Source organism: Periplaneta americana, chromosome 11 (genome assembly GCF_040183065.1).
Source record: "Periplaneta americana isolate PAMFEO1 chromosome 11, P.americana_PAMFEO1_priV1, whole genome shotgun sequence".
In the NCBI taxonomy this organism is placed as follows: Eukaryota; Metazoa; Arthropoda; class Insecta; order Blattodea; family Blattidae; genus Periplaneta; species Periplaneta americana.
In genome coordinates, this window is record NC_091127.1 from 79206810 (window position 1) to 79219554 (window position 12745).

The window sequence follows — 12745 nt, forward strand, 5'->3', positions numbered from 1 at the left end:
GCTATATAATGAAAAACAAAAAATTGAACAAATATACAAAAAGCAAAAATATTTTAATTTTAAGAAACTTTAAAGCCCTTGTGGCACATCAAAAATTAAATATAAGAATTTCTTATTTTTCACATTCCTAAGTTAAGCGAAAAGACAGATTTTTGCAGCTATTGCATTTAGAAAACAGATTAAAAAAAAAACAATTTCCTGTATAAATTCACTCCACCCTAATGCCTATCCTGATACAGCTACTTTATCTGAACCATACTCATTATCCCATTTGTTTAATTTCCATAAACTCTGTTTATCTAAACAGCAGAAATACAAACGAACTACTAACGACAAAGGCTCAAGGATTTGCAGGTAAACTTTAAGCACCATGTTTAACAAATCCTGTTAAAAATTAGCAAAGGTTTGAAAACTCTATTTCTCAAAATGAACTTCGGTTGGAATCTGTTATTATTCTGAGAGCCTCAATTATTGAAAACGACTGTATTTGTCAACTGGCATTAAGACTTACACTAGCTTACTGACGAATTCTTCTTCTTCTTCTTCTTCTTCTTCTTCTTCTTCTTCTTCTTCTTCTTCTTCTTCTTCTTCTTCTTCTTCTTCCAAGGCAATTACAGTCCAGGTCGGGATTCAGTCTCCCTCACGTTCACCGTTCGCTTCTATTCATCTCAATCTAGAATTTTTTCGCTCCATCTGACAACTTCATTCTTTATAGGTCTTCCTTCACAGATTTTAATCACCTCTTCCCTGATCTTCCTTATTTCCTCGCTCTATCTATTTCTTTTATGAACAACTTTATAGGGCATTCTCGTTTGACATGTTCCCATCACGAGAATCGCATTGGTTTAAGAAGGCTTACTTTTTTATCATTAAGTTTACAAGTTCCTGATAAGTTCCAATTCTCCAAATCTCTCTTTTTACTAGCCCATAAATCTTCCTCATAACTTTTCCTTTGAAAACTAATAATAAATTTTCATTATCTTTGGATAAGTCTAAGTTTCAGCTCCATAAATTACAACAGTATTAGTTCATTATGTCTTGACAAAAGATATTATTTTTTTAGTTATCCAATGTTAGCGTAATATGCTCAACTACATGCAACAATTATTTCTTAATTTCTTTCGAAATTAACTTTTCGCTATTTTGAGCGACCCAAGATATGTAATAGAAATTGTTGGTTCGTTCAAAATACTATTTTCCAATTTACTTACTTACGGCTTTTAAGGAACCCGAAGGTTCATTGCCGCCCTCACATAAGCCCGCCATTGGTCCCTCTCTTGTGCAATATTAATCCAGTCTCTATCATCATATCCCACCTCCCTCAAATCCTCCCATCTATGCCTCGGCTTCCCCAAAGGTCTTTTTCCCTCCGGCCTCCCAACTAACACTCTATATGCATTTCTGGATTCGCCCATACGTGCCACATGCCCTGCCCATCTCAAACGTCTGGATTTAATGTTCCTAATTATGACAGGTGAAGAATACAATGCGTGCCGTTCTGCGTTGTGTAACTTTCTCTATTCCCTGTAGCTTCATCCCTCTTAGCCCCAAATATTTTCCTAAGAACCTTTTTCTCAAACACCCTTATCTCTGTTCCTATCTCAAAGTGAGAGTCTAGTTTCACAACCATACAGAACAACCGGTAATATAACTATTTTATAAATTCTAACTTTCAGATTTTTTGACAGCAGACTCGATGACAAAAGCTTCTCAACCGAATAATAACAGCATTTCCCCTATTTATTTTGCGTTTAATTTCCTCCTGAGTCATTTATATTTGTTACTGTTGCTCCAAGGTATTTTAATTTTCCACCTCTTCGAAGCATAATTCTCCAATTTTTATATTTCCATTTCGTCCAATATTCTGATCACAAGACATAATCATATACTTCGTCTTTTCGGGATTTACTTCCAAACCTATCTCTTTATTTGCTTCAAGTAATATTCCCGTGTTTTCCCTGATCGTTTGTGAATTTTCTCCTAACATATTCACTTCATCTACATAGACAAGCAGATGTAATCCGTTCAATTCCAAACTCTCTCTGTTATCCTGAACTTTCCTGACATATTCTAGAGCGAAATTAAAAAGTAAAGGTGATAGTGCATCTCCTTGCTTTAGCCCGCAGTGAATTGGAAAAGCATCAGATAAAAACTGGCCTATACGGATTCTGTTGTACGTTTCATTAAGACACATTTTAATTGATCGAACTTTTACAAAAGGGATAAAAAAAATCAATTGTGTTTATGTTTTACAGTGTCTGGTACATACTGAATTTTAACATTTATTCTCTCTATTGCGCTGTTCGTCAAACACCGGAAAATTGTCCGTAGAGTATGCCTTCTTCATGCTCTCTACTCATATTACGGAGACACACAGGGTGCTATTCATAGAAATTTCGCTAGCCCGCTCTACGAATGTGCTAAACTAGCCCCGGCTAACGAGTGATTACTTGTACAGGATTCATATCACATGATAACGCTAACACTGGTTTATGAATACGAAAAACGCTAGTTCGCTGATCATCCACCGGAAATGGGGTAAGCACACGTGCCAAATGCAGTCCATTGCTTGACCTTGTTCTGCCAGTTTGAAATGCACTGACAATAGCTTATGTTGGATTTAAGGGATGGTGTTATCAATTGAAATAACTCAAAATGTTCTGCCAAAAATGGAGCTTGACACATTTCTCCTCTACCTGCAGCCGTTACATTATGTACATTACTGGAAACAGCAGATATTCCCTTAAATAATTCATTAAAATGCTTTTGATACTACCATATATAGAGTGGAAATGAAATAAACTTGCAGATTGAAAGGAACGATAAGGTACACGCAAATGAATAGAACATCTATATTACGTTTTGTGTACATACACAAGATTGCAAACTCATTCAAGAAATTAAATTACAACATCGCATACAGAACAAATAATACTCTACAAAAACATCTCAACACAAAGCAACACAAACAAACAAATACAACCACACAGGCGTACACAAACTCAAATGTAACACCTGCAACAACTTCTACATAGGACAGACAGGCAGATCATTTCAAACACGTTACAAAGAACACATCACAGCCATAACAAAATTACAAAACCCTTCCACATATGCAGAACATCACAAATGCTAACCACACCTACAGAGACATCAACACAGACATGGAAATTCTACACATCCAACCAAAAAGCCAGAAACTAAACACACTAGAACAATATGAAATATACAGACACGCAAAAACACATCCAAATGAAATTCTCAACACACAACTCAATTTTGGAACACACACACACTTTGACTCCACATTACACTATACAAACACACCCCCACAGGAAACAAAACAAAAGGCGTCAAGAGCAACAACCAGTTCTGAAGAAGGCCAATAGCAGGCTGAAAGATGTTAACCAGGTACGGTAAACTTTAACACGAGAAAGACATATAATACATATTCCGAAATACGTTTTGTGATTAAATGCACGGTTAATTAGAAAATTAAGTCTAAAGTTTCAGCAGTCCGACAACATTGTCATTAATACGCTCTACTCGAGAGAGAGATGTAAGAGGTCAAGGTCAACAATCTAATAGAGTTCAGCTGAAAGCAGTTACAGATTTTCTCATGGGGCACGCTCCTGTGAAAAAAGCATCTTAATATAATGGGTAGACTTCAAGGTAACTTGGACTGTAGGTTCTGCGGGAAGGAGACTGAAACAGCCCAGCATATCATTTGCTCCTGCGACGCATTGGCTCGCAGGAGATACTTTATCTTTGGGAAAGAATCTCTAGAACCAAAAGATTTTGAACCGAGTTCTATATCCGGATTGTATACCTTAATCAAGGTAACAGGGCTGGTGAATCGGTATTAAATTATAACAACACAGGTAGCACACGCGGTGCGTCCGGAGTAGTGACGGGCCTAATTGTGAGAAAAAAAAGAGATCAACGAACTCGGTGAGTCTCCGTACCAAAGTTGCTGTCTGGCGAAACGTTGCCACAAGCTCGCTTCGTGTAATGCCTTGAATTTAGGGGGTTTTAAAATTAGATTTACACAAAAACCGTGCATGTTATTGAAATACGGCAGAGGGATAAATTATTATTTATTAGATTTCCTATCGATATGGACAAAAATCACGATTCTACTCGCAATAGTTACATAGTTAAGAGATTGTTAATAAAACATCAGGAAAAAAATTGTTTTCTGAAAAATCTATGAACTTTTCACCAATATGATATTATAGCTTTTTGTTACATAAAACATAAGCTATTCGCTCTGGAAATCTGCAAGGTTATTTCACTTCCAACCTGTACAGTTTAATGTTTATTCCGGGTAGTTCAGGACAGAAAATAAAAGGCTAAATCTGTAGTGCTCGGGAAAAGTGACACAAGTCAGTTTCCACAAACCTTTTTTGATAATTTATTAACAACTTACGGAACATCTGCTCGCTTGGAAAAAAATACATAAGTATTCCTCCCATTACAATAATTCATACAGAAAAAAATCAAATCGACATAAACCAGTGTAAGTTATCAATAAACTATCAAAAAAGGTTTGTGGAAACTGACTTATGTCACTTTTCTCAAGCACTGCAGAAATAGCCAATATTACTTGTACAGACTTTTGGGCGTCCTTTTCTCACTTTAAGAGCAAGCATAATAGCATGCATATATAATGAGTCTTTAGAGCATTAACTTCCTAACCCTAGTTACCGTACTACATGAAATATACTGAGGATCACGTAAGAGTAATTCCTAAAAGACTAATTTGGCCATCTCTTCAGTGTTGCCAACTAATACTAGATATCACCAAAAGAGGATAAAATCACACAATGCCATGTACTATAATAATAATAATAATAATAATAATAATAATAATAATGATGATGATAATGTATTTATTAACACTACAATTGGGTATACACCCGGTGGTAGTGGTGATAATAATAATAATAATAATAATAATAATAATAATATATAGTATTAACAATAACGATGTCTTGCTTATTTACCACACCTCATTTTTATGTTGGGGAGGTGTTTTCTAAAAAATGCAATAATTTGTGAAAGAGTATATTTTCCTTCTGGATCTCTCGCACATTATGTTAGTAATTAGTAGGTTAGTGTATGATATGATATTAAAATTTATTTTGTCTGACAACATGAAATTCATTGCTTTGATTAAACGGTTTACGATTCTCAAGACCTAACCTAAAAATGCATTTTGTTTGATCACATGAAATGATTAATAACAATTCCGAAAACGAATGCCACTTTGAAATGTATGCTTTAGAATATTTACTCCATTATTGTAATAAAAGTCTAAAGAAGAGAAAGAAATTAATTAAAATGTGAAATGGTATATTTCTATCGATTACCCAAGGGCATGTATCACATGAAAAATGTTATATTTATTTACACTTAGCCTACCTGACTCTAATCTTGAAGTTGTAGCCACAACACAAAGCAACACATATAATAACTATTATGTGTTAATATTAATACTGATATTAATTAATTATTAGTAGGTTCAAATTTCACTAGCTTCCAGTCACGGGCTCAGAAATCTAGAACAATTTGAATTTTCAAAACTTAAACTACCGACAACTTATGTCACTGCTGCCAACATAACAGTTATAAAATCACTACCAGTTGTAGTATTTCTCAGTACCGAAATTCGAAACGAAGTTGGCAAAAGAAAATTCAACCTGCAACTAGAAAATCACCATAATCCAATACCTTATGTAGTAATGGGGGAAAATGGTTAGGTTTCACCTTTAGGGTATTAAGTAAGCTAACCCGGACTATAAATGAAAATTAAGTATAAATACTTAATCTACTTCTGCTTCCTACACGACTGTAGGCTCTTTTCTGTTATTACCACTGCTGCTGCTCTTTCTTCGCTTCTTTTTCTTCTTCTTCTTACACTTCTGCTCTGCTTTCTGTTATATTTTTTCTACTCTTAATTATGCTACTTTTTGTTTCTCCTTTGCCTGCTGCTTTTTCTGCTTTTTCTTCTTTTGCTCTTCTCCTCTTGCTATTGAGATCATATTAATTCTAATCAAAGTTAATTGATACTACTATTAAGTAGTAACCACCTCTTATGATACATTCACATGTCCAGGTATCTAGCAACGTTACAGTTCGTTGGCAACGGTTTCCTAAAGGCACAAGGATACCACAAGGGACAACTGTTTGACTCAGCGCGTCCTGCTGAGTCACTTAGCCATCTGATAAACGCTGTCTTCAAACGTCAGTTCGGCCTCAAAGTCAACTCTGGCACCTACATCAAGCCAGCTGTGTCATACATCCAGGTAATAATGCAGTTTATGTCTATGTATTAAGAATGTAGTCTTCGATCATTTCGTATAACGCCACGTCAGCAAACTTAAGAGCTTGCTCCAGACATAAAGTATGGTCAGTAATTTATTTTCCATAATTCATCTAGGCATTATCACTTCTTCCATTGAATTTAACCATTCACTGAAATCCGCTTTGTATTATAGTGTAAAGGTAAGCGTTCACTACATCGTATCGCACTCATCGGACAAATCGCACGGATCGGAAAAAGACAATCTTTGCTGTACGGGTAATTGTTATATAACCGCGTTCACTACATAGTATCGCACGCATCGGCTATCGGTAAATCCGTCCACGTTTCTCGGGTGGGCAACTTTTTCGATGCGTACGATCATGGCCTTCTTTAATAAATCCATTTTAATTGCTCAAATGTTACTGTACTACTATGTTTGCCATGTTCAGTGTCGCGCCAAAATGACAGACGGAAAACTTATTTCGCTTGTTGAAAATTGTGAAGAATTATATACAGTAATGAAGTACTTTCTTACATATATACGAGTATTATGTAACCAATATCTATTTCGTTTCTTCCTCTTCAATTAAGAAGCATGATTAATAGACCTAACCTCAAAACTCCTCTGTTTTCAACAATGTCAGTATGTACGTCATATGTTTTAAACAGCTGATAGAGAATCCGATGAGACGATGAAGTAGAGCTGTTACAGTGAACGCACTGCACTTAAAATATCCGTTGCGTGCAATTCGTACGTGGAGTGCGATACGATATAGTGAACGACCTTAAAGGTTATTCTGAGGCGAGTTGATGAATGTTACGGCAGTAATGGATGAATGGTAGAATGAAAATATCAGAGGAAACCGAAGTACTAAAGTAGATGAAAATATGTAAAAATAGTGTTGTTCACTACATATGCCATAGCATCTATTAGAATATGACCTTCGAGGGGGCATAAGCTTGAAACGGTGGAATCAAAAAGGTGTACTAGTATGGGCGTCATATTACCCATAGTTCATATTTTTTCCGATGTGTTTATCAGCTGTTTTGTTCGTTTTATTACGATTACGAATTGCTTCATGTTGTTGTGAATATTTCAAACGTGTAATCAGGTTCAGCAGGTGTTATTTTTCTATAAATAAGCTAATATTCTGTTCGGCTCAAATGTAGAATATGTCCGTTGATATGTCCCCCTATGCTTTAACATATGAAGGAGTGCTAACATACTTTTTTTTTAGTAGGTTATTTTACGACGCTTTATCAACATCTAAGGTTATTTAGCGTCTGAATGAGATGAAGGTGATAATGCCGGTGAAATGAGTCCGGGGTTCAACACCGACAGTTACCCAGCATTTGCTCATGTTGGGTTGAGGGAAAACCCCGGGAAAAACCTCAACCAGGTAACTTGCCCCGACCGGGAATCGAACTCGAGCCACCTGGTTTCGCAGCCAGACGCGCTGACCGTTACTCCACAGGTGTGGACTCACATACTTCTTGATAAAAGAAAGAATGTGCAAACGAAACTACGGTGGTCTTGTGGCTAGAGCGCTGGACTTATAATCCTGTGGACTCCGGTTCGATCCCCGATAAACCCCCGATTTATAACTTGTATTGAGCAGGAAATATTTGGGGCTAAAAGGGATAAAATTACAGGAGAATGGAGAAAGTTACACAACGCAGAACTGCACGCATTGTATTCTTCACCTGACATAATTAGGAATATTAAATCCGAAGGTTTATTGCAATGAAACATCTTTCAGCGATTTCTGTTGCCCTCCATACATGAATTACTCTTCCGCTATTTGTTTTTTTTAACTGGGCTATTTTACGACGCTTTATCAATTCCTATGGTTATCTAGCATAAGAGTGACATGAAAGTGATAATGCCAGCGAAATAAGTCCAGGGTCTCAATGCCGAAAGTTACCCATTTGCTCTTAATGGGTTGAAGAAAAACACCGGAAAAACTTCAACCAAGCAACTTGTTCCAACCAGGATTTGAACTCAGGCTCGCTCGTTTCACGATCATGCTAACAGTTACTCCACAGCGGTGGGACGCCATTTGTTCATAGATTTCTTCCTTGAGTGTAGCTTTGTAGGGAGTAAATGTTCTGACGAAGTGTAACAAAACGATTTATTAATTTCTTCTTAATGTTGTGAAATATCAGATATTTTATTTCCATCGAATCATGTTCTTTACAAAAAAAAAAAAAAAAAAAAAAAAAAAAAATCCAAGAATCCGGACCTGTAAGCTACCCTTCTTACACAGGGACATCATTTTATTTTTACTACAATTTTTATTGTACCTAAGTTTTTTAATGTACTTCACTCTCACCTCTTCTATTAGTAAACTTCCAACCGTTCTCCACACAGAACCAAGCGTACACAAAGTCGCCTTACTCATAGTAAACACAAACAGTACTGAGTTAGTGAATATAGTACGTTCCAGAAATACGTTCGCGTTTTATAGTGACGAAAGAGCTTTCAATATTGAATCATATTCTCGCACAGTACTGTCGTCCATTTGCCTATGTCACATCCCGGTTTCGTCCACCCGCTTCTGTTCGCTCCTCTGTAAATACTAGTGGCTGGGCTGTCTTAGCACTTTTCCGAAAACATTAATTTCTATTAGGAATTGGACGTCTACGTAATATTATACAACTGTTTTAAAATGTTTTAAAATAACTTGAATAAAAGGGCCTTGTTAAGTAATTAACTGTCACGTGATTTCCCCCCTTTCTACGACCCTGTGACAAAACCACTTGGACGGACAGCAGATAGTATGTCTGAGTAATTTTATCTTTTCAGATCAGCCAGAAGTGAAGACTGAATTTAAAGTACGTAAGGTACTCTTTTATAGAGTAAGTACAGAATTATTTCAACATGAGTTACTAGTACCCTAGATCATATATAAAACAGATTGACCAAGCTTATATTAAATTTAGACGCAACTGGAAAATAACGGACACTATGCGTCGCTAGTGTCGAGAAATGAGCTTGCAATAACAAACACTAGATGGCAGAGTACCTGAACAGTACATAGAGTAATACGACTGTGGGATGACTTTTTTACGTCATGCCACCTCCAAATTTATTTCTCATTGTAATGTGAGGTTATGTTACAATAAGACTTTGATGTGTCGCTAAATTGTAGTATACAGAAGCTTGTTTTACCCAAATTCATCAACACACATAGATGACATTTTGGTACATGGCTAATATAATGTTGTTTGCGTTCAATATATAATCTGTCATCATTTGATGTACGAAATCTAATTGTTTTTAATTTTCAGTATACAATACCTCCCTAGCAACAATTATCACAAAATACTAAAAAGAGCAGATTTGTCTGCGTTTGTTGAATGCACATCATGATGCTCACGAAAAGGCACTAATTTATTTTGTGTGAACAAGATTACAATTTTTGAATATGAAGGAAAAGCAGGTATCCCTCTTCTGAAATTTATCCGAAAGGGGAAGAATTACAACTCCCTCCCCCCAAACATGTTTCCTCTTTTCTAGGCCTATATGTTTGCATTTTACAGATATATTATATGATGCGATATGGAAGCAGATAAATAATAACTGTAAGTTTCTCGTCCACATTAAATTCAACGTGTTCATAACGTAGACCTGATATATGCTTCATGTAGGCTACACAGCTGGCAGTGTTCCTTTTACGAATAAGCGGTCGTACTAATCATTTTCTTTTCATCTGAACTATTGCTAGAATATGCGTTTGTGTTTTTATTTGCTCTGTATGTTGTTAAATAACTACTGAACATCGTCTTTGGTTAACAAATTGTTCTAGTATTCGTTTTATATCAGTCTTACGGTATTGAATTATGTCCATAACGTGGGCGAGATATTATCAGGCTGGAAAATTCGCTCTGAATGCATTTTTTTACACAATTTTCTAATTTTCAGCAGATTTACGATACCCTGTGCGGTTTCTCTGCCAATGCAGAGTTAATTGCAATATACGGTAATTCTGTTATTTTCCTGACACTTTTATATCCGTTCTCAAACGTACTGATTTAGATTCTTTACCCTACTGTAGGTATTTTGCTCTCTACAAATCATCGTTAGTCAAATGAACTAGCCTATAATAGTTGTTTGCAACGAATTAGTAGACAACCTCAATCCCTCCTGACCGCCTCCCTTACGAATTTCTTTCTCACTTTAATCAAATTTACTTTATACTGGTCCTTAAATTACTGAAACTAGTGCTGAGGTAGTTACGGTGATTTGTGAAGTGAAAATCGTTCAATTTATAAGGGTGAAATCAAAAATAACTTTTGTAGCCTTTCCTTGTCCTTAATTGGAAATTTGAGTAACTTCATATGACGACAATATTTCTTCCTTCTTCTACAGTTAACATAATCGCAGATGGGCATTTCTAAATGAAGTTTGTTACACAGAAACCTTTGAGACAATATTGACACTTGAAGTTCTTTATATAGTTCATCTATAAGAGTTAAATTAGCGCTGAGGTAGTTTCCTTCATACTCAGCTTATTCACCTTACATACATGAGTCTGTAACAGGTTAGGTTTGGTCAGTGCTGTCATGGTAATTTTTTTCTTGGCCATACACCCCACCCCTTGTTTTCTCCCTTGAAATATATTTTACTCTCCTCTCTCTATTTCTCCAATTGTCATTTAATTATTTTTTTTAATATTAAGGAAGAAGTAAAGAAATTGTTTTGCTTTACAATTTAATTGTACAAGTTTGATTTAAAGAATACACCATGTAGCACCACCATAAATGCACACTTGTCTCGATGAATCTTGGAGTGTATATTTGCAGCACTTCTTGTTTTTCAACCATTATTTTATATAATTCTGGATTCCAGTGCTGAAGAGGTGGATAATTTTTGTTTATGAACATCAAACAAAATAGGCGGTAGGTACAGTAGGAACAGGAAGAGATGATCTAAGATCTGTATAGATCTCCACGTACAAAACTTAGGCACCCATATGCCGTATGGCTCCTTACAGACAAAATTTTCATTTCCCCATACGATTAATTAAAAAAAATTGTAGGTTCCATACGATATATGGCCTCGTGTGGCCTCCATGACAGCACTGGGGTCAGTTAGTTTAGACACTTTTACACCTTGCATATACAATCAAATGCATCTCCACAAAAAAATTCCTTATAAATTGAACGGTTTTCACTTCAGAAATCACAGGAACCGCTTCACCCAGGTAAGTAGTTAGCAGTTAATCATTTCAAAGCTCTTGTTATATTATGAAATAGCATCACACAATGTTCCCAGTGTTAAAATTACAGAGTGTAAATTTCGCTTAGGACAGTTTTTGCTCTGGAAAATTAAAGGAAACAAACAGTATATCAAACCAGCAGCTGAGACACAAAGCACCTGAAATTCGAAAGTAGTTAAAAATTTTTATATTTCGTTCTTTCTTATTTACCAGCAACAGAAGTAACGATATCAGATTTTTTGCAGAGCTAATATCAGAGGCCCCTCCTATTAGAGAATGTTTTGAATATTATTATATTCTGGAAAACTACATTGGCACATCAACCTCCCCTCCCCCCGCCTGAATTCTGGGCTGAAGCACAAAAATTTCGAAATGTACAAACTACAGATGCGGCAGAATATTACCACAATGGTCTTCAGCAAGAATTTTGTAAGACATATCCAAATATCTTCATGGTCATTATATGTATTAAAATAAAACATATACTACATGTGAAGTACCTACTAAAAATGAGAGAAATAGAAATGGGAAGGACAATAAAAAAGTGGAATGGACAAACACTAAGAAACTATTCATCTTGAATCAGTATGAACAATAGGACACTTTTTTTTGGTGTTAGTGGTATAGAATATGAAATTAAGTTGCATCAATAAGTTTTTCGAGTTTAGCATTACTTTAAGTATTTATTGTCCCCCTGTTGGAAAGATGGAATTACTTTGTTTGAAACTTGATGAAATTTTATTGTACCTTAACTCAATTTATTAAGGTACAATAAAATTCAAAATAATAACTGCAGGCCATTTTAAAATAAATCTGTTGGATGTAAATTATTTCTTAATTTATTAGGACCATAAAGGTATTGTTACAAGCGATAGATTGAATCATTTTTATCTTAATAATTTAATGTAGGATGATTATTTCGGGAATTGTTATGCTCTAAATTGTGAGGATATTTTAATACTTTTTTAAAATATAAATTTGGAATATGTTTCCAGTTAGTAAAGAGTAATTCAGAGAGACAGAGGTCTCAAGCATATTTATTGACACATGCCAGAATTATTAAATATGAAAAAAAGAGTTTTTGCACTAACATACTGTTTATAAAGTAACCAAATCTTAAGAAATACAGTATATGTACTGGTATTCTATATAAAGGCATAGGAGTGAATATAAATCTGTTTGAAGGAATTCCTATTTAATATTCCTGCTATAGGAA

General features: G+C 35.3%; 1 protein-coding gene across 1 annotated transcript in view; it reads left to right on the forward strand.

Annotated features, from left to right (window-relative positions):
• Positions 1 to 12745, forward strand: part of LOC138709121 (uncharacterized) — a 50900-nt gene that overhangs the window by 20857 nt on the left and 17298 nt on the right. Inside the window, exon 2 of the mRNA XM_069839656.1 lies at positions 6119 to 6308. Within this exon, the coding sequence (XP_069695757.1) occupies positions 6119 to 6308 (190 nt within the window). The remainder of the gene's footprint in view (positions 1 to 6118; positions 6309 to 12745) is intronic.